Here is a 23,076-nt window from a genome sequence, read left to right on the forward strand (position 1 = left end):
TTTTCACTCCTCAAACCTGTGGCTAGACACCAAAATTGTTTGCCTAAGTTCAATATGGACTAAGTTATAGCCAATAAATGAATTTGGGGTGCATGGTCGCGGCAAGCTTGGATTTCCTATGGTGCAATTCTCCGACAACCTCATTTATAGTCTTAATTGATTCCTGGACACACAGAACCTGTTGCTAGAAACCAAAATATTCATCATGTGTCAAATAGCGAGATATAGCCAAAAATATGATAAGGCGGCCCTTTCCAACTCTACTTAAAGAGTGATGTGTGTATTATTTTTCCGATTGTGTGTGTCTGTTAATTCAGGGCTAATTGATCACTGTGATCCTGGTATCTTCTCTCATCTTCATGAAGCATCTAAAATGTGTTGGCAGTCTCGTAACGATGTAGTTACGCGACTTCGCGTTGGAGTCTAGATTTTGATTGCTAATTGACCTGGTATTCAAAGAGCTGGTACAACACATCTACTATTACAGTCCATTGACGTACTGACATTCAAGAAGAGTTTTCTACAGCAAAGCAGACATGAAATTAAGCCTAATATAGCTGGGAACTTGTTTTAAAGGTAGCCAGTTCACAAATTTCAAAACAAGGTACCTAGCCCCTTGTCTTCACTACAAAGTTTAAAAAACCACTCAAAACATACAATATTAAAAATTTTTCAAGGTTTGATACCTCTTTTTAGGATATTTTCCTTTGAAGACAAGGCAAACCAAGCTTGAAAAGTAACTTTACTTGATATATAAGCTTTGTTATTGATATAAAGGCAAATAAATAAACGAAGTTAATCTTATGTTGACATATACATTGTGCTCATTGCATCTGATAACATTATATTCTTTTATGCAAAATGACTACCTTTGTGCACTAAAACTGCAATATTTTTAAAGTTTCATGCATTTCATTCAAAGTCATGACATTTTCCTGTTTTCCAAGTTTTCTCTGATGAGAATAACTGCAGGTATTGAATTGAAATATGCTGAGCATGTTGTTTGTCACCTTGCAGAGGCCACTCTTAGTCAGGCCAAGCCTTTTTTATAGCGACAATCTGTACAACTCTTTGTATGCGGCCTTTAAATTCAGAAATGATCAGTCCTGATTTCCTCTACTCAACAATTTCACAATAAGCATACTACCGATGTCACATTACTGGTGTCAGTTCAATGAAGTGCAAAGCCAATGATCACTAGGCCTATTTGTGTTGGTAAACACATCAGAAAGCAGCTCGTGTATCAGATAATTAATGTGCAGCCATGTGACCGTCATAGTAATGAAGTGGGCTGGTCTTTTGAAGTGATGTCTACAGTCCGATTTTACCGTATATTTGTGTACATTAATTTTGAGTCATCTCACAATTGAATATGTGCCTGACACAAGTTGGCTATTGATTACAACCTAATTATGGATTTTTATAACAAATTGCAAACTGATCAGTGAGGGTAAGCATCTTAATTGCGATTTGATTTTTGTTTTGTTTGGCAATTCGCAGCATATCAAAATATACACATATACCTGAACTGTTAGATCGTTCACATCAATATATTGTCAACAATTCATACCATATGTATTTGTTACCTGATAAATCATATGTACCGCATGATTGTGCAGAATATATTTTTCGTTGAATTTTTGGTCGTTCTATCATTGTTTTGCACCTCAGCTCAGTTTTAAAATGGGCTTCATCATGGCTTCCCGTTAATTGCAAAGGAGAGCTGTGGGATGAAAAGAAAATTTGCAGTGACGAGACTCCTTATTTAAAAGACTCTGGTCTAAATAAAGATTTTTGGACCTCCTTAACCAAGGTACAGGACAATTTGTGTCATGACTTCGAGCGAAATACAATATGAAGCTAGAGACAGCAGAGCCATATAATAGAAAACTACATCATGCACCAGAAATATTTCTTCATAATAACCAACCCAGTTAAAAGACCGAAGAATTATACCATAAAATGCAAACCATTAACTGATAGTGGTGTACATTTTTCTTAACATATTCCAGCTCAACAATTCACTGTGAGAGATGAAAAGATGATCAGTGTTTGAAAGCCTGCTGAATGTCATATGCAGTATTCTGACAGTGACCATTATGTTCAGCCTGGAATAATTTGGATATTGTAGCCATAATTGTAACGATTTCAGCAATCCTTGCAAATAAAAAGAAGTTAGAATAGCTAAGCCTTAACTTTGTGTTCACTTCCCAATTCTTTTGTTGCTTAGAAATATTTTGAGCTGTAAACTGTCTCAACATTGCCATGACCATGACTGTAAGGATTATCTGACATGTAAGAGCCTTGTATTACCATGAAACTTACATAATATTAGTTTGATGGTATTACCAACTCAGCAAAAAAATGCACCTGTCATGCCTTAATGAGAGTCGTCTACGATGGGGTCCTCAAGGGCTGCTAAAATAAGGATATTACTATTGATCCAACATTCACTATCGATATAGACGCCTCTCTATAGAGACTTACGTTGTCTTTCTGACCATGAAATTTGCTCAAATTATTTTCACAACCAAGGCCGATCGAGAGGCATTTTTTTCTAAAACCAGCACAGAGGTGGAAACTCACCATCTCCGAATTTGTTTATATTCCGATTAACCCTTTCCCTACTGAGTTGGCAACACCCAATTTTTGGGGTCATTTTACAATTTTTCATTTTGAGCAGAACTGTTGGCCCATGGTTTTTAGACTTGCGTGGCACTTCCATCTCCAACAATAAACGTTATGGGCACGTGTTTCTGCTTAACACTAGCGCCATTTGGATTACCGATAAACATTAATTATGCCCTCAACATTATTTGACCCTGAACCAAGCCAATTTCCGGCAGAATCGCTCCCAAGGAAAAAAGTTAATTAAAGATGCTACTTTGATATCATAACTTTTAATATAAACTACAAACTTTTTTGGCAACCCATAGGGAATGTCATATTTAACCCTTTTTAGACTATAAGGTGTTACCATGTATTGGCATGACACTAAATTTACATGTAATATACAGCACAGTCGATTTATGCACAATATCAGTTGTCTAGACTCTTTTTACCGATACCTATGAATTTCTTCCGGGATGAACACTTCTGGGACCCTGTCTGGCTACTGAGATAAACAACATCTGTGTTCTGTCATTATAATAAGGCCTAACAATAGATTGAATCTCAAAATGACTGTCTTGGGGCTATCAGCGTCCCCATGATAGTCATCGTGAATAGTGAAAGTGATGTGGTGGTGCCAATGAATATTGCACTCCTGGTCAATTCTCGGATTCATGACTTGCTTCATGAATCGGGTAGGCTAAAATGTGAGTTATTTCTGGTGCACATCATAAAACAGAGCAGGCAAATCTCAAATAGAATTCCATTAAATGTAGAATGAGGGAAAATATTCACCGATGAGTGCCTCGTCAAATGACCATGCTTTCCATTTTGAAGAGCCTCTACGTTTAGGGGTAGACTGAGACGGTGGTGGAACAGACTGGAGGTAGAAATCAACATGCAGCTTATCATTCAGGACACATAGAGAAGGGGGGGGGGATGGGGCGATTAGAAATCATGGATTGTTCTAGGACTGGCAGGCTAACCTACAAAGGACTGGCATAGTAATTTATCAAAGTAAGTATTCTAGCCATATGACAGATTAATGCTAATCAAAATCATGTAGCACAGGCACATGTAAAGAAGAGCTCAATAGCCCCCCCCCCCCCCACACACACCAAGATGAACGTCTGGAAGCTGGGTTTTGTATCATTGGATTGCACTGCCTGGCTCCTATGAACCTCGCCTCCAGTTCAAGACGAATAGTATATTTGATTTGGTAACCTCATCACGTGGCCAAACAATCAACCAAAGTTTTTAGCCTTGACCTCAATAACTTGCACAATAACACGAGACGACTGAGATGCCGTTGACATACTTCCTCAATTATTGTGTAATGGGCCGGGACCTTATCGAATTCACGGAACGGAATGAACTGGAATGGCTGGGACGTCAAACGTTCGAGGCAGTTGATGATGTGACCGTACCTATCCTAACGCGACTTACTGATAACAGATTTCCACACTTCGATTTGTCGATGAGCTGAATGCACACATTATTAATGGTGGTGCAGTGCTTAGTTGTGGTTATTGGTTCGATTCTGTGGGATATTTTTTAATCCTGCACATGTGGGGTGCGCAACGCTTTCAACAAGTTCTTCAGGGCAACTGCGATGGGAAATCGAGATATACTGCTAGATTTTTTCCGCTCCACTCAGTGATAAATGCCCAAATGTCAGCCTCATCGCCTTCCACGGTCATAACCCTGGGCCGACCGAATCGAAACTTCGATAGCGATAGTGGCCCTAACAACGCGTATCAACGAGTAGTGTGCCAGCGCTTGTAAAATGGACGAATCCAAACGCTGTTACCGCGCTGATTTGATATGCCACTTGTAAGCTATTGGTATGGTAGGCTATCGTAATGGTAGGCCCCCTTCTTGGACCGAGGTTGGTCTATCAATATCGCTTGCCAGGAAATCTTTTACCCAGTGTGGGTATTCAGTCGTGTCAGCAAATCACTGTCCGCTATGGTTACCATAGTGGCTAACAGACGACAGCAAAAAGATTGAAAGCACTGGTAGATTCAACCGCGAATATTTCTTGTTATATGGCACTCGAAGTGGATTTGCTGATTGGTATGTCTAGATGATAGCTTAAACACACCGGTTAATAGGTTTATATTGATGAAGCTGTCCTGAAATCGTAGGTCAATAAGTGTTTTGTAGAACAATGTTTCTTTTACCGAATCTCATGTTTCTAAGTTTATGCCCGCCATTTGACCATCCGAGGGAACGTAATATTGAAAGTTGTAGAAAGGTGCAAAGGCCAAATGCGGACGAAACTCTACCGTCTTTTACTCTTTACCATGATTTAATGAGAACAACGACGGATCTTTCTTAGATAGCAAGAACACTACGTTGTGATTTGCTTTTAGAGTGGAACTTGCTTTTTACCATTGATAACGACCATCTAAAGATTTTTGGATTTAGAAACTTATGACTGAATGTACAAATTTACGAAAGGATTATATACACGTAGGAGAACTATGATTATGCACTTTATAACATGACCTGCCACTTAAGTTTACGTTAGAAGTATGCGGCAATATGGCCCGAGCATGCACATACCAGTATTACTATGTTTATTGCACAAGCAGAAAAACGGAATACTGACTTTATATCACCTTATCAACAGAAGTGAAGTCCTACCACATGAGACCGACGAGAGAAGCTAACAGAAGTTAGCTTCTGGTGAGTATCTAAATGTTGGAACAAACGCTTTATTGCAAATGCAGCTGAAAATTTCACGGTGTATTAGAATGAAAAAGCGGTACGTAGATTTTTATTGATCTTATTCAGTTTTTCGCAACATCAATTAGCATTTTGAATGGTTGTACTGCTATGAATTGTAGCCTAACTGGTTGAGTTTCAATTAGAGATTCATTTGTATCACAATAAGTTTCTCTCTCAATCCAGTAGTTATTTGACATAACCTTTCATGGAATTACTACGATACGAGGATAATTAATCTTCACAAGGACACTATAATACATGTAGCTTTAACGACACTGTAATTTGAGAACATTATAAACCAAGGCGAATATCCATTCCTGTTTTGAGCCAATTAAAACTGTTCAAGAGCCAAAACTCTTCTCGTTTTAAATCATGGTCTGCACCATGTGCACGAACTAACCAAATCACACTTTGATTTTCCACACGCTACAAAAATAGAAATGTATAAAAATACCAACAACACTTCATTTGAGGAGGAAATATTTTCGACAAACACTTGAATACCCTGTTACAATAGTTCTTGATTTAAAAAAAAAATTAACATAAGGACAACAAGTCCAGCCATAACACGCATGAGCGATTTCATTACATTCAGATTCAATGGGTGGCCAATTCAAGCAGTGGCAGTAAGACCGCCTCACCACGCTGCTTTTACTTAGCCGGATGAAGACCTTTTTCAGTTCGGAAAAAAACAAGTAGCAAATACCCGTACTCTGCACAGTGTTGCAGCGAGCGGTCTGTTCAGAATTTGGGTGTGGCCATGTACTCTGCACGGTGTTGAGGCGAGCGGCATGTTATGAATTCGGGTGTGGCCATGTTGGGCTTACGCTTGCCAGTTGAAGAGTCGTTGTCTGTTGAAGGTGTTGTTGAGTTGAAATGTCTTAGGAAGTGATGTATGCATTTAGTTGATCACAGGGTTTCTTTAAAGACAACATTCCTTTTTATTGTTCTTTCGTTTCGCACTCCTTGGTGTTGGTTGTGTCGACTTGGACGTATATGTGTTGAATGTCCTGGCTCTGGAGGAAGCCACATTGGTACAGTTGGCCATGGGAAAAAACAGGCGCCGGGGGGGGGGGGCACCTGTATACTATATCCGCCAGCCCTCTAGCTGGAAGGCCAGTTGTGTGTGCGTGTGTGGGGGGGGGGGGGGTTAGTTAGATCTAATTTGCAAGCGTTGAGTGGTTGGAGGCTGTATGAGGAGTGGTTATTATGCGTCATGGATCAGGTTCTATTGTCGGACACTAAACAAAGGGAAACTACATGTGGTGAGTACAGTAGTCGGATGGAAGAAATCACACGCTAAAGTGACCATTGACTCCAGAAGTCATGGTAGGAACTTTATGTGCACATCGCAGACACTGGAATGAACACTGCATTTCTAGTGTGTCGAGGCATTAAATTATTTTAGATACCTTGTAAACTGTATGAAACTGTCCTTAGAAAAGCACCGAACTGTGGAACAGCTGAGGAAAGGTTCCGATGGTACCGTAACGGGGGTTTCATCTTCATCTCGCAGATGGCAGAACTGTCCTTTAGATGGTAAACACCGAAAAACTATATTTTGCGCTGAAAATATGGATTCAACACATAACTGAAGTTCTCCGCATGGCCAACCTACTTCGGATTTCCAAAAATCAGCAAATTCTACCCAGCGGTTAATGAGGAGATATAGCAAATTACGCCAAACACGGGTCTAGTAATATAAACTATAACAATAATAATAATAATAATAATGATAATGATACTGGAAGGGGGACGAGTCAAGTCACACTTAGGGATGTTGTATCGCCCTGATATTTGGCACGATATATCGTGATGCAACTTTTGTTTATTTTCGAAAATTCATTTCAGAGGAGCAGTATTGAGGAATTTTTAATCGGACACTATCAATTCTCTTCACCACGCACAGAAGTCAAGCTATTGCTTCTTAGTTATCAGTTACCAGCACCACAGGTGCCTGTGGGGTTAGGGATAGGCCTAGGGTTGGGTAAGATAGGGGTAAACGAAATCAAAGCTTCCATGATATAATACAAACAAGGTAAGCAACAGTGCATGCATTACATGTGCCCATATGACGACTCCGACCTTTATACTCGAAAACCGCAATCCTCCTAACATATGATGAGAAATCAAAGAAGTTTTCTTTGAGAATTCGCGATTTCCTTCAAATTTTACTATCATGCATATCAGAACGAGGCTTCCCTGGCTTCCGATCCTGTTGTTTCCCTCGAGCCTTGCAAACCAATCAATCAGCTTTTCCCTCGGAAAAAAATCTGGTTTTCCCTTACTGATATCACGGCCTGCGTATGCCAAGCAGGATCGAAAATCAGTGAAGCTTCTAACCATGGAGCCCTCGAAGACTCAATCTAGGTATGTCTGTTACACTGTGTGTTGCAAAAATGTATTTCATTTCCTAACATAAGGATGACATTAGAATATGCAACTGGCACAACACATCAAGACGAACACTGATCCACACTGACAAAACTACGGATGTACGACCTTTCGAGAGTACGGATCAACGATGTTAAAACACGTAAAATATCGTTATAGTGCACCATTCGAAGTCAACGTATTTTCACTGTTTAGACAACGGTGTTTTGTCCAGCTAAAAGAAAAAACCTCTAAATGCGATTTATAGACTCTCGTTTTTCATGGTTTATCTGTCCACTAAATGTGTATCTTTTGCAGAACAGTAGTGTCGTTAGTCAGTTTAATTTTGGTGATGACCCGGGTGCAGCAACAAGGCTTCTCTACTTGAGTCAGTTGCTTTATGGTTAGCATGCTGCCATTTAATCACACCCTTTTGGTTACCTTAAAGAGTCATATTCACCCTAAAATCCAGTGTTTTTCCAGGCTCCCAAGTCACCAAGAGGCGGAGCGTATTGAAAGCCACTGGTTATACCAAGGTGTGTCTTTTTAAGTTTCGCTACTATGCTACTCATTTCCAGACAATATTTCGACTTCTTCCAGGGTTTTTTTCGTCCGACAGTTAATTGATGACTGAAAATCTGTTATTTCAGTAACTTGTGACTGACACCCTGCATAATGTTTTATATTACACCAACGTTATATACTAGTATTCAATATGATATTTGCATTTAATATATCATTCGGTGGAATACTGCTGAACAAATTTGACTTTGTTTTGAAATAGGTAGTTGATCCTCATGCATGCGTTTATGTTCGTGCTTTACGCATAGATCAACGTACATGGATACGGATTGACCAGCGTACACTTTCGTTTGTTCAGATTCTGAAGCTGATACCTCATAGACTAGGTGCTAGATCGGCAATCGATGATACAGTTCAGCATGCACACACATGCACGGTGTAAATCATGGAGGCTGTAAGTCAATGAATACACTTCTTATTTGTGAGAAGTCTACAAATCAACAAATTTTCGATGTTAAAGCAGTGTATTCGGTTCATTCGTGAATATTGTCTCACAGAGTGTGTTTTCGGATATGTACTCTCACAAATGTAGGCAGGAAATATAATAAAAAAAGATGCAGGAAGAACGAATAATTTACATACATTTGGGCAATATCGAAATCTTGCTGTACACTAATTTTATTCGGAAGGAGATAGACCATTTCTACGCACGGAATAAATCGTGTACGTTTACCACCGTGCTAATGCTACAAATAAACTGAAAGACGATTTGTCCTTCAGGGTCAATGGGGAAGGGGGCATGCTCATGGCTGGCATTCAACTTACAGGAACTATAACAGCTCCTACGCTCTGCGTACTTGGTCGGCGGTTGGCGGGAATATTCAAACTTTTGTCGTCCTAGTTAGAAAATAGATAACATTACAAAGGTCAGGGGAAGTCAGTGAGCCGTGACTCAAACTGGAATCAAACAAGAAAATATATAATCAGAATAAATGAAATGTCCTGGGGTCATTGTGCTCACCTGGGAATGATTGAGTGGTAGATGAATTGATACACGGAGGTTAAATTGACTTTTTGATATGACAAAATATGGCTATATCAATGAAACTTTTAGAAATCGACCTTTGTGAAATTGATAAATACGTCAAAGTTAGGTCACAATTGACCTAAATTGGGTCAACTTGTACAGGTGCCCAATAGGAGTCTGCATATAAAATTTGAAGAATCTGTGACAAATAGTAGTGAAACGTATCACCTTTAGTGAAATTTTAGAGTTTGACCTTTGTGACCTTGGAAACTAGGTCAAGGTCAAAATTTTATAAGCACGATGTGAAGCTTGATCATATCAATCAATGCTGCACATTTGAGTATTACACATTGAAGGTTTCTTGGTATATGACCGACATTGAGTTTCATGACCTGACCTACTTTCACATGAAAAGTAGGTCCCATTGACCTTAGCTTTGTCAATATGTAAATATGCCAAACAGGTGTCTCCATTTCAAGTTTGAGGACTCTCGGACAATCAATGACAAAACGTGCCACCTTTGTTAAAAGTTTGACATCTTTGACCTTCAGAAGTAGGTCAAATCAAAAACCTGTATACTATGTCATGTAGTCTTATTAGAAGTATTGAGAGTAAACATTTAATCGTTCTAGCTATCAGCGTTCATGAGATATTGACAGAATAAGGTTTTAAAAATTGGCCACCTGGAGATCAGAAAGTATGTCAAACGGCGATGATTTTTTGTGTGTCAAATCATGTGGGCATAAGACATCCTCACCATAAGTTTCAACTTTCTAGACTCAATAGTGAGCAAATGCGCCACCATTGTTGATGGACGGACGGGGCAGCGGCCCGACGACAGACCGACGACGGACAAGACGAGCTTCCCCAGGTGTGCCAAATATGACGCTGTAAAATATACATTTTGTTGATTTTTGCATGTTTTTGCAAAAAAACTATCTGGTCTTCATCCTTACCCAGTGCAACTAGAGCTCAAATACTGGGATAAAACCTCAGTCCACTGTCAAATTGGAAAACACAAACGACCAACAATACACCATATTATGTATTGGAATAAAACGGCCAAGGGCCGCTGTGCTCACCGTACAGATATTTGGTGGTTAGAAAATCCATCCTGGTTAAGAAACATGCTACATGTATAGTATATAGGTCAAACCAACGGCAGTATCACATGTGTGTATCATTGCTTGGTGTATTACCATAAAAATATCATCGAAAACAAGTTGGTTATACGCGAGATATTGCACTTTTTACCTTTTTTAGTTTAGCCTCCTGGTGGCCAAGTCAAGAATCAGATCGGATCGAAATTCAATGTCCGAGGTAACATGACGTAGAGAGTCATGTGTACCAAATTTTAAGTTCATAGCTTTAGCGGTTAAGAAACGTACCATAGTTACACTCAAACGGCCAATTTAAGCCATTTGACATCTGTGACCTTGAAAACTAGGTCAAATCAAAACCCTGATATGCGATTTATCCTTCCGAGGAAAAACTCATATAAAAGTTTTATCGAAAACAGGTCACTCGTAAGAGAGATATCACACTTTTCAGGTTTCCACTTCTGGCACCCTGGTGGCCAAGTAAAGAATCAGATTGGAGCAAAATTCGTTGTCAGAGGTAACATGACATAGGGAGTCATGTGTACTAATTTTCAAGTTCATAACTTCAGCGGTTAAGAAACATGCCATAGTTACACTCAAACGGCCAATTTCCACCATTTGACATCTGTGACCTTGAAAATTAGGTCAAATCAAAAACCCGTAGGACATGTGATGTATCCTTGCTGGGAATACCTACAATACAAATATCGTTGAAAACAAGTCACTTATAAGCAAGATACTGCACTTTTTACCTTTTTTAGTTTTTGCGTCTGCTGGCCAAGTCTAGAATCAGATCAGACCGATTCGGTGTCAGCGTCAGAAATTCGGTGTCAGCGGTTATATTACATAGGGAGTCATGTGTACCTAATTTCAAGTTCATAGCTTAAGTGGTTAAGAAACGTGCCATAGTTACACTGATTTACGTCACTTGACCTCTGTGACCTTGAAAATTAGGTCAAATCAAAAACCCGTATCATATATGATGTATCCTTGTTTACCATAATAATTTTAGCGAAAACGAGTCGCTTCTAAGCAAGATATCACACTTTTTAGGTTTTAACTTTTGGCCCCCTGGTGGCCGAATCGAGAATGAGATCGACCGAAAGTCAGTGTCAGAGGTCCCAGGATTGACCAGGTTTTCAAGTTCATTGTCCTTGCGGTTAAGAAACGTACCGCTGTTTTTGAAACAGGACACAGACGACGACGCAGATGACGGACACTGCGGTGTTGTATAGACTCCCCTACCGTGAGCCAAAAAGGATATATTGCATTGGCTCGCCTCACCTGGCTGAAACAAACAGCAAAGTCCTTGAAAAGACAGGAGACGAGAAAAAACACAACCAGTTGAAAGTCCCCTGCTATGAGGCGCCATGTGGGACTTTAATTGTTTCCCTAAATTATTTCAAATAATGTCATTGTTTCAAACAAAAAATGAACAAATCAGAAATTATTTCATCCAATAAAGTACGTTTTAGAAACAATTATTTTGTATTCAAACCAGTGTTTTTATTTTTTAAACCATCGGTTTATTTTCAAACCAGGAAAACATACACAAATTGTTTCCATACCATAGTAGTTCTGCAAATCCATGGTTTGGAAACCATACCAAGTTGTCCTTTTTATTATTTCAAACCATGTGGATTCGCAAAGTCATTATTTCAATGGTTTACAAACCACGAATATGTGCGTAAAACATTCTTTGCATCCCATGAAAAATTGTATACGCTACAAACTTGTGGTATGCATATAATTGTTTTACGCAGCCACGGGCGCCATGTGGGAATTAAATTATTTGACGAAATCATTTGAAATAAGCAAATTATATCGAAATAAATGAGTGAACGAAGTCAAGATTATTTCCAAACCATAAATTTGCTTATTCCAATTGTATTCAAACCATTTACTGTTCCTAGTTAGTCGCTTAGCTTGAGTTTGAACTGAATAAAACCCGTCTACTGCGCAAACCATGTGCGCATACCATGAACGTAGTTTTGCTTGGATGGAAACAATGACTTTTGGAAGTGATTGGATGGAAACAATTAGAGTTCGTGTTTTCATGGTTTGAAAAAACCTTGCTGGGATGCAAATAATCAACATTAGATGAGTACAATTAGATTGTATACAAATAATTTCGTGCATACTTTCATGATTTGAAACAATTAGTTTGTTAAAGTGATAGTTTGGAAATAATGATTTTGTGCGTGATTGTTTATCATCCAATGCAATGGACAATTTCCTGGTTTGAGAAACCATGACTTTTTTAATTTTGATTATTTAACAAACCATCATTTCGAGACAGTTTGATTATTTGAAACCACGGATATTCAGAAAATGTATTATTTGAAAACAATAAAGTTACGTTGTTTGATTGGATGAATATAATCAAAAGAGAGCAAATTCATTGTTTGAAACAATATCGATAGGAACAGTAAATGGTTTGAATACAATTGGAATAAGCAAATTTATGGTTTGGAAATAATCTTGACTTCGTTCACTCATTTATTTCGATATAAATTGCTTATTTCAAATGATTTCGTCAAATAATTTAATTCCCACATGGCGCCCGTGGCTGCGTAAAACAATTATATGCATACCACAAGTTTGTAGCGTATACAATTTTTCATGGGATGCAAAGAATGTTTTACGCACATATTCGTGGTTTGTAAACCATTGAAATAATGACTTTGCGAATCCACATGGTTTGAAATAATAAAAAGGACAACTTGGTATGGTTTCCAAACCATGGATTTGCAGAACTACTATGGTATGGAAACAATTTGTGTATGTTTTCCTGGTTTGAAAATAAACCGATGGTTTCAAAAATAAAAACGCTGGTTTGAATACAAAATAATTGTTTCTAAAACGTACTTTATTGGATGAAATAATTTCTGATTTGTTCATTTTTTGTTTGAAACAATGACATTATTTGAAATAATTTAGGGAAACAATTAAAGTCCCACATGGCGCCTCATACCCTGCTGCCAATCATTTATTATTTTCATTGGCACCCCTGAAGGAAGCCTTAGTTGCAAATCATGAATAGTCATAGATTACGGTCAAGAAAGCAATATGGTCAAGAAAGCAATATGGTCAATTTACACAATTTGAACTTTAACACAAGGAGCAAGGTAATAGTAATATCATGGTTGTTTATTCAATGTAATGTGTATGGTTTGATTAAACCGTTTAATGATACCCATCATTAAATTTAACTGAGATGTCGACCTACACAACACATCACTGAAGTTTCACCAAAAAAATAACCACTTGTTCTGATTCAATCGCATCCACTGGGTCATTGCAAGATTTACTGACCTAGATCTATGTGACCTTGAGAAGTATGTCAAACTCAAAGTCCAGGTGTTGTGCGTCAATGTACATTTACCAACAACTTTAACCAATGATAAACCTATAAAATGGACAAATCTCATCTCAACGTCACAATTCTTCAGTACAGCAAAGTATTTTTTTACTGAAGATGTCCCGAGATCGTTAAAATGCAATCCATTCTGAGACATCAGAGGAGCTTCTAAGAACAAGGTTTAGGGACGGATCAACAATACCATTCGTTATCACCATATTGAAAACTACCATGCTTAGTTGCTTGTGATTCCCCTTGACCAAAACTAAGTCTAGGTAAGTGATCAGTTTGCGAGTGGGTTATGCTGATGAAAATGCAGCTTGCAAATACATGTTGAAGAAGATGTGCTGAAATTGTGTCCAGTAAGGTCTTATGATGAAAGACGCCCGGACTCTAAGCTCCACACACTGACTGAGGAGGATTTCTTAATGGCCAAGTGGCTGGCGTATTGGCCCAGAGCTGGAAGTTCAGCAGTGTTAGGTACTAAAACATTAAACATATCTCCTGTAATTTTCAGTACAGTGGCTATATGACTTAGGGTAACAATATTTAGATGCACAGTATGAGTAATTTCAATTTTCTTTAAAAAATGTGACCCTAATAAATTTTGGAATAGAAGCCTAGGGACTGAAAAAATATATATATATATATAACGAGTCTTGTATAGCGCAGTATCCGATCCATTAGGATCGCTCAAAGCGCTGCATCACTGCTAATGAAGGCTTCAGAAAAGAGGAAATGTTTCAAGGAACGTTTGAAAGGAACAATGTCTTGGATGTTTCTGATAGTTGCTGGAAGTTTATTCCACATTTTTGGTACACCAATAGAAAAAGCTCTAGTTCCTATTGATTGCACCTTTGCTCTGGGAGGTTGAAGGAGATTAACACTTTGCCACATGATTATGCTCCCGCTGAACGAAGTTGAGATGGGGACAGTTTATTCTTAGCTGGTTTCTGTGTCCATGCTGGTGTCGGCGTCCACTCAATAAATGAAGCAACAAACTTTCTTTAACTCACAGTTTGCATTCGATTAACAGTTGCCAAAATCATTGTCATCTGCAAATTATATACTTTCTGTGCATTGGCATTGCGACTAGGTGTCAGGAAGTTGAGTTGAGTATCGTGGAAACGTCGGGAGTTCGAGAAGTCAGGGAGTGTGCGAATTGGTAGTCAGTGAGCTGTGCTGCCTCCGAAGGACTACGACGTTGGTTTAGTATTTCTGTGGTGTGGTAGGACTGTCAGTGACAGGGACATTTTGTGGGGTGGTAGGACTGTGAGTGACAATAATTTTTGGTAAAGAAGTTGGTCAAATTGATGTAAATGTGCATATGTATATAGATTGCTTTGTTCCTTTGTTTTCATTTTACAACAAAACTTGTACTTACACTTTCAGCATTGTTTTCCTTGCTTGTTGACCAGACCCCTAGCATAGCCCAAACCCCGCTCCGTCACAATGGAACCAGAAGTGGGGTCTGGTCATTCAGTTATAGCAAATTTGCTAGAAGGTACTTTTTGTGGTATTTTGCTATAGGAAGCAAAGTTGAAATGAAGTTAGTCGCTTAGGTGCAATCTATTGTTACATTGTTACATTGTATATCTTGTTCAATACTGAGAGTGAATCTTGTGTGAGTGAAAGGAAAGATGTTACCTAAAGGTTTAGAGAAACTAATAGAGAGTTTGAGATCCGCAACGTAGTGGAAAACTTATACGAATACTTCTATCTTTTTTGCCGAATATGTCATCAAATATGGGGCTGATATTTTCCCCTCTTAAGCCCTACATTAGTCGAATCTTCCACCCTCGATTAAAATGCCGTGGCTGGTACGGTGGTTTACTCAGATAACACAGCTGCTATAAATAAAAAAGACTACATAAGCACACATCTAATAATAACCACCCACAGATAACCACAACCGGAGAAAAAACCCGGTTTTGTTGGCCCTTTTCTGCATTCAATCCGTCACATTCCATCCTCTTGCAAACAGGGCCTACAACATTACTTTTCCGTATGCATGTTTCTGACCCTGTTGAATTCCGTGTTGGCCGCGAAAAAAAACGAGGACTGCATTTTGATATCAAGCCAACCTGTAAGGCAGGTCAGGAAAGTCCGATTTCATACATCTAATACACTACAACTTTGTATACCTTCTTTACTGTAACCGAGGTTGAGTGAGACAAACATACTCAATATGGCGGATCAAGCTCATTGCATGTGACAACTGCAACATTTGGTACCATAAATCCTGCCTTGAACTCTGCTCAGCTGAATACAATAGACTACCAAACGAAGGCTCCAATGTCATATGGATCTGTGTGAAGTGCAACTCGGGAACTATAGCTGTAGCATATTCAGCTAGTTCATCATCACCACTGCCAACCAATTTGATGATCTTGCCCACCACTGTGCAACACCTGGGTCAAGAAACCAACGTACCAGACTTTGATCAAGCCCCACCTCCACTCCAGGGAATACCTCTCACATCAGCTCTCCTGGATCTTCCTTCTCCCCCACATCGCCCCGAACTTCACCAAAGGGCCACCCAGGAAGGTCTACTCCAATTAACAAGACCAACTGGGAAAGCATCAGGAACGAGACTGACACATTCCTGAAGAGCTTCCTAGCTGCTGCTGACCAGAACGATGTGGGATAGAACTGGACGTCCATCAAGTCCCAACTACAAAAAAGGACGGACCGGTACATTCCTTCTTGCCTCAAACTGACAAACAGTCTCGCACAAACCAATTGTGGTTCACCAAAGCAAACAGATGCCAATCTAACAGCTCCTGCATTGCCCCACTGCTGAAAAACGGAAAACTCCACCCGAATCCTCAGGACAAGGCCAACATCTGCAATGCCCAATTCTGTTCCGTTTTCACAGAGGACACCCATGATAACAAACCAAACACAACACCCCACCAGTCCCCACAATTGGAGCCCTGGGCATCACTGCAGGAGGAGTGGAAAACTGCTGTCCAAAGTGAACGAGAGGAAGGCTTCAGGCCTAGACCTGATCGCCAACAGACAATTGCATGAACTCGCCCCGCAGCTCTCCCACATCCTGGCATTCCTATTCAACCAATCGCTAAAATCAGGATCACTACCCAAGGATTGGAAAGATGCCAATATTGCCCCAGCATTTAAGAAGGACAAACGGAACAACCCGGCCAATTACTGCCCGATCTCCCCAACCTGCGTGTGTGCAAAACTGATGGAGCATATAATCGTCCACCACATGACGGGCCACCTCGAATCACAACAAGTACTGACCCCCCTACAACATGGCTTCAGAGCGAGGAGATTGTGTACAACACAACTCGTTACCACCATCACCCACCTGCTTGGCATCTACGACCAAGGGGTACAGACCGACGCAATCATCCTAGACTTCTCCAAGGCCTTCGATGTTGTGTCGCACCGGAAGCTCCTTACCAAACTGGACCATTACAGCATCAGAGGCGACCTCCTGAAATGGATTTCCAGCTTCCTCACTGCCCGCACACAACAGGTGGTAGTCAACGGCAAGGCATCTTCCAAAGAAAAGTAAAATATGACTAGGATCTATACTGTTCCTTTGCTATATCAATGACACTACCAACAACATCACGTCATTCATCAGACTATTTGATGAGATGCCCTCCTGTACAGACCGATACGAACAATCCAACGGACCATATAGCACTCCAAGAAGACCTGGAGAAACCCGAACAATGGGCAAAAAGCTGGAGCATGAGCTTCAACCCACGGAAATGCCACTCAATGAGCATCACCAAGCCTCGATCCACCAAGATATCATACTTCTACAACCTCTGTGGAGTCACGCTTTCATCAGTTTCCAGCAGCCCCTACCTTGGAGTCCTCATCAGTGACGATCTCAACTTCCGCCAGCACATCGACAAGACCACAACCAAGGCTAGCCGTACACTCCGGTTCTCAAGCAGAATTCTGCACTCGTGCCCTCAGAAGCTGCGCGAACTGGCATACTAGACGATGTGCCGGTCAAACATCGAATACGTCTCACAGATATGGGAACAAAACGACAACAGCACAGAGGCTTCCAACATTGAGCGCACCCAAAGAAGGGCAGCGCGATTTGTAACGGGGGAACACCAGCCGACAGAAAGCGTCACACAGCTCATGAGTGACCTAAACTGGGAACCACTCGCATAAAGACTAAAAAACCATCGCCTGACACTAATGTTTCAAATCATAAACAATGAAGTCCAAGTCCAACTAGACCAAAACCTTATAAAACCCGGCAGAAGTAAAACTGACGTGTGCAAGAGACCTTTTATCTTCCGAACAGTAAGTGAATGGAACAACTTAAGTTACGACGCCCGCGGAGCTACATCATCCGCAGCGCTTAGGGTATGTCTACCCAAGGCATGCTACTAATCTTCCTCCTCCGTATGCGCCCCCCCCCCCTTGGTTTTAATACGTCAACAGACAGACAACAAAGGACTTAAAGAACAAGAACAAAGAAGAAGAAGAGTTTCAATACGGGTTATTGTGGGCTCAAGTTGTTTATAAGCCTGATGAAATATATTCCTCCCATTCTTCTGAAAATCCTCCACGCCGCAAAAGCGGCATGGCTGCGTATACACTCCAAAACCAACAAGATTTGGTCAGTGAAAACTTGCAGAAAGATTGCTCGCTCTAAATCTGGGAATCTCTAAGAAATCACATGCTATCATTAGGCTCTTCTCATGGTGGATGCACCCCAGCCGTAAACACACACGGTTAAATTACTACAAGACACAACTTACCTCAAGAATTCACATACGAATTTAAGAAAGTCAGAGTTTTCAAGTTTAAAGGCCATGACTCCTGCGTTTATGATTGCATGACATGTACAGATCCTCAAAGAGTAGACTTAAAGCTCCGCATTAAATCAAGTTTGATCAAAATTGAAGCACCCAGTCCAGAGATAAAGCAAGATTAACTGTTTTGTTTACATGTTATATAACAGCCTTGGTTAGGTTTCTAAGTGAAGTCAGGCGGCAAGTTTACTGACATAGATCAGACTGATGTTTGATTTCTTACTATAATGGTATAAATTTGTCTGTATTACCTTACCCTATTATAGGGTATATCGAAGGTTAGAATTAGAAATACAGACTAACAGACTTCATATATCAATTTTAAGAGCATTCATTGATATTTGTCCTCCCATAGACTTCATATATCAATTTTAAGAGCATTCATTGATATTTGTCCTCCCAAGTAGGGCAGCAGCCTGATCTACATCACAACTTTTGCTGAACCCGCCGCCTGGCTCTAACAAGCCAGTTGCTAGCCTGATTAGGTAATCAAGTTGTCAAACACATAAATGGCTATATCTTCAAAATGGATGGAGCTAATTGCAATGGGTTTTCTGTATTGTATAAAGTGTTAGGTACACTTTTGAAATCGTCTTACAGCAGAAAATGGCAAAATACCTGGAGTTATGGCCTTTAAGGAAGCTTTTACGAGCTTTCGCGGTTTAAAACAAATCTATCAATACATATGCATACATACATCACACGGACAGCCGGGGGAATAAAATGGAACCACCACTCTAGGCGGAGTTCATCAGGACATTGAGGGAGTAAGTATGTATCGAGGGAAATGGCCTGATATTGTCAGGATGGTCAAATTCTTATAAGCGGGCATTAGCTAAATACAAAACTCATGACAAGACTCTGTCTCCATTGTCTGCTGTCATCGTCATCGATCAGCGTCGAGTCTATTACATAATCGTGTTTCTGTACATGGAGACGAACAAATACAACGCAAGAAGAGTTTTAGGGATATGAAACGAACTGCCACCAAAAACTTGCTTTTTCTTTTGTTTATTCCGCTCTGATTTCAAAACCATTCGCATCATTTAAATTTTATCACAAGTAGGGATCTGGTAGAAAAATGAGTTTGATCAACAATTTGCCTTTAAAATGTAGTATAACCGTATATCCGTTGATAAATCGAAATCGACACAAAGGCGAAGCCGGTGATGTCATCACTATCGGCCGATTTCATCTTGGACCCGAGGGTAGAGTCGGAGTGCCACGTGGTATAATCCAAAGATCTCTTAGCTCTGTTAATTTAGATTAAAAAGAATTCCCGTTAACCAACACAATGGTCCATGTTAACATAATCATAGTAATTCGCTAAAATATCGCGCGTTAGTATGGCGAGCTGTAATTGGCCACTAGGACATGGTGGAATCCAATCCGCATTCATTTTACATTATTACGAATTTTTCATCAAATACATGTAAGTAGGAGTTCTCTCAAGTCATTTTTCTCATACGTTCCAGCGTACGCAGACTGTTTAAGTATGCGTATAAATTTTGCTATAAGTCGCGGATCTCAACCTCTCTATTGTCACGATTGTTGATATTCCAACAGGCACATTAAAATTGTTAAAACAATATTAGTTCATTCAAAGTACAATAAGTGTCACTAGCAGTACAAAGCCTGTGAAAGAAAAATTGTACTATGTTGCCTGAGGTCTACACTAGTGCACTTGACTGACTTTTAATGATCTAGTGGGTTATCTAGTTCTTGCAAGGTGTCACAGAATTCAGGAAGGACCAGCTCATTGCTATGACTCTAGTCCTATAAGAAGTTAAAATCTTCCGGCATTGAGACTTTCAGCGACCTTGACGTTAAGGGTTGACCATAGGTACCGGCCATTTTGGCTAGACCTTAAAATCCTAAAGCAATTAAAACTTATTCAAAACATAGTGAATGGTAATTTGAAGGGCTGAAGTCTGTTCTTTATTTTCCAGAGAAAAGCCTACAGGGCCCATTTGTTCAAAAGCACAAAAGTAACCTTATCCTTGACGGTTACGTTAAGTATCCTTAAGGACGTTATCTCTTTCAGTTAAACCCATTCAAATTTTCACGTTAATACGTAACGTCCCTGTTAAAGCTAACATGGTTTTGAACAACCCAGCCCAGGGTTTTAAATGAGCATTTGGATCATTTAGAAAGACTATTAATTGCTTTAGGATTTTGAGGTGTAGCCAAAATGGCGGTACCTATGGTCAACCCTTAATGTTTCGAAAACACTCTAGATTCATTGTCAAATAGAAACATTCATTATATATTGTTTAAACAGATTAAATACCGCTCAAAGCTTTTAAAAGCATTAGGGTAAGTTTGTTTTCGTCGAATGAGGACCGTTCAATATGCAAAATCGAGGTACACTGATATCCACTAGCATACACTATGTAGATACATAGTAGTGGAGTTTACCTAATCACAAGCGGCACCACTTGTTCCCATTGCTCTCCGCTCATACTAAGTATTTGGGAAATCAGGCATATGATCACTGCATCCAATGATGCACATTATCTCTTTTTAACACCTTAAATGTCCACCTTCTCAATACCTTCCTCTCTCTTTCCCAATACTACCGACACTTCTTAACCCTTTCACTGTCGTTGTCGCCGCTCGGCACAACGCTAAACCCTACTCGCTGTGCCGATGTCGCCGCTGTGCGACATTTTACCCAACCTCAGAAGATCTTCGATTATGAGCTTGCTGATCGAGTTTGTGCAAAATACAATAGATGGCGTGGTAGAGAATTGAACACGCTTCAAAACGAAACTAACTTCCGTATTTCGAACAATGCAACTTTATTGCGTAAATTGAGGTTGAAATGGCGAAAAATTTCGCGATGTGAAATATTAGCATTTTCGACACACTTATATCAAGTAAATCACATATTTGAAAGAACATCAAGGCATACAAAATATTTGGATTGTGTTAGAAGATTGCAAGGGACTAGAATTGATATAAAAAAGTTGTATTCTTGGTTGTTACATAAAAGTTTTATTCAATACAATAGAATTTGACCAACAATTTTTTTCCTCATTATATATTTAAGATAGCGTCATGCAAATTGGTCATGACCTACTTTTCATATTTTTCAAATGAAGAGTAGGTCATACTGAACATTTTTTATATACATTATTTCACTCTGTCTCCAATGGATTTCTCATAAATTAGGTTCATAAGAACCAAGGTCGAAATTTGGAAAATATGGAAAATTCAACCGGCACAGCCAGTTGCAGAACAAAAAAATCAATCGGCAGCGAAAGGGTTCACTCGACCATTCCTACACATGAAAATACCCATGATCTAATCAAATGAAAATATCATCTTCATTCCACTTATTCTTCACTATATTCCCTCTTCACGTGGTTTTACATGGGCTGGGGACTGAAGGCTCCCTCCATCTCCACTCATTAAACATAGAACTAAACGTCGCCTCCATTTATTCAGAGGAATATCTAGTTCTTTTTAACGCCACCAAGTGTCACCTCTTATACTTCAGGCCTAATTGTATAAACTTTGCTGATAGTCCGCATACAATAGCTTTCCAAGGTGCACGCATGGTTGCGGAGGGGTCGGCCGTCCATTTAGGCCACCTCTTTGGCCCTGATGCAAGGAATTCCGAGGTAACCAGGACTGTGTCCGATTTTAATCACAGAGTCAACTCTCCGTGATGCTTCTTGTCGCCAAAGTTGGCGGCCAGTGGATCCCGGTCAGAGCACACCTACCCAACAGCACATAACCGCAAACAACATCAATTAACTGATTGTGTTAAAGTGCAATTCTTGTCATGCCTCCGAAAAAGATAGTTAGGGCAACCATCTGGATGGCTGCAGGGAGGTTGGCACTCTTGGTTTTGTGGCGAGATGATGATGTTGAAGGGCGGCTTCAGGGTATGTACAGAAATATGTCAACACTAACGATGGATCAGGAGTACGATCGTCCCGCTGAGCAATGCCGAAACAAACTGAAGCAGCTGAAGAGCGAGTATACTAAAGTCAAACAGCTACCATCGAGGTCTGGCACATCAGGAGGAAGGAAGGGGTCGTTTACCAATGAGGAGTGGGAAATCCTCGGTACTGTTTTGGGAACTGAAATGACCTTGACCCGAGTTGACTAGTGTCAATCGCAATAGATAGACGGCAGCACCTTAATACGTATTCAGTGTCATGAGTGGGACTCGCCTCAATGCGTACTAGGGGAATACAGATTAAGCTTTAATCTGTATTCCGAAGAACGCACTCCGGAATACGCACTTCATGCGTGCTGAGTGGGAACGCAGCATAAGACTCCTCACGTGGACATTGGAACAGCTCGTCTGGCTTCTGTAATCCGTGATTTCATGTACTTTAGGGAAGAAAACCCAGGAGAAGCCAGGCAGCCTACTAATATTTTAAACCTATATTGCGTGACTCAGTCAATTTTCAATCTGGTATAGTTCAATATATGATGTATAACAATTAATCTCTGTATTTTTAGATATATCACTGGACAGTTGCTTCGTATCATATCAGGTTAAATGGGGTATTTGTA

At 39.9% G+C, this 23,076-nt stretch overlaps 1 protein-coding gene across 12 annotated transcripts in view; it reads right to left on the reverse strand.

The window, feature by feature from the left end:
- Positions 1-23,076, reverse strand: part of LOC135486098 (SCY1-like protein 2) — a 333,434-nt gene that overhangs the window by 56,810 nt on the left and 253,548 nt on the right. For 8 of the 12 annotated variants that reach the window (XR_010446666.1, XM_064768609.1, XM_064768617.1 and 5 more), the window contains 2 exons: positions 9,064-9,135; positions 3,406-3,490 (listed from right to left, as the gene is read on the reverse strand). The exons of 1 other annotated variant lie outside the window; for it this stretch is intronic. Coding sequence is in view for 10 of the 11 variants with exons in the window: in XM_064768609.1 (XP_064624679.1) it covers positions 3,406-3,490; positions 9,064-9,135 (157 nt within the window). In the remaining variant the exon portion in view is untranslated. Of the gene's footprint in view, positions 1-3,405; positions 3,491-6,785; positions 6,910-9,063; positions 9,136-23,076 lie in introns of those variants that run through there. 3 more of the 12 variants (XM_064768616.1, XM_064768612.1, XM_064768613.1) reach the window with 3 other exon arrangements.

The sequence above is a fragment of the Lineus longissimus genome, chromosome 4 (genome assembly GCF_910592395.1).
Source record: "Lineus longissimus chromosome 4, tnLinLong1.2, whole genome shotgun sequence".
NCBI classification, from domain to species: domain Eukaryota; kingdom Metazoa; phylum Nemertea; class Pilidiophora; order Heteronemertea; family Lineidae; genus Lineus; species Lineus longissimus.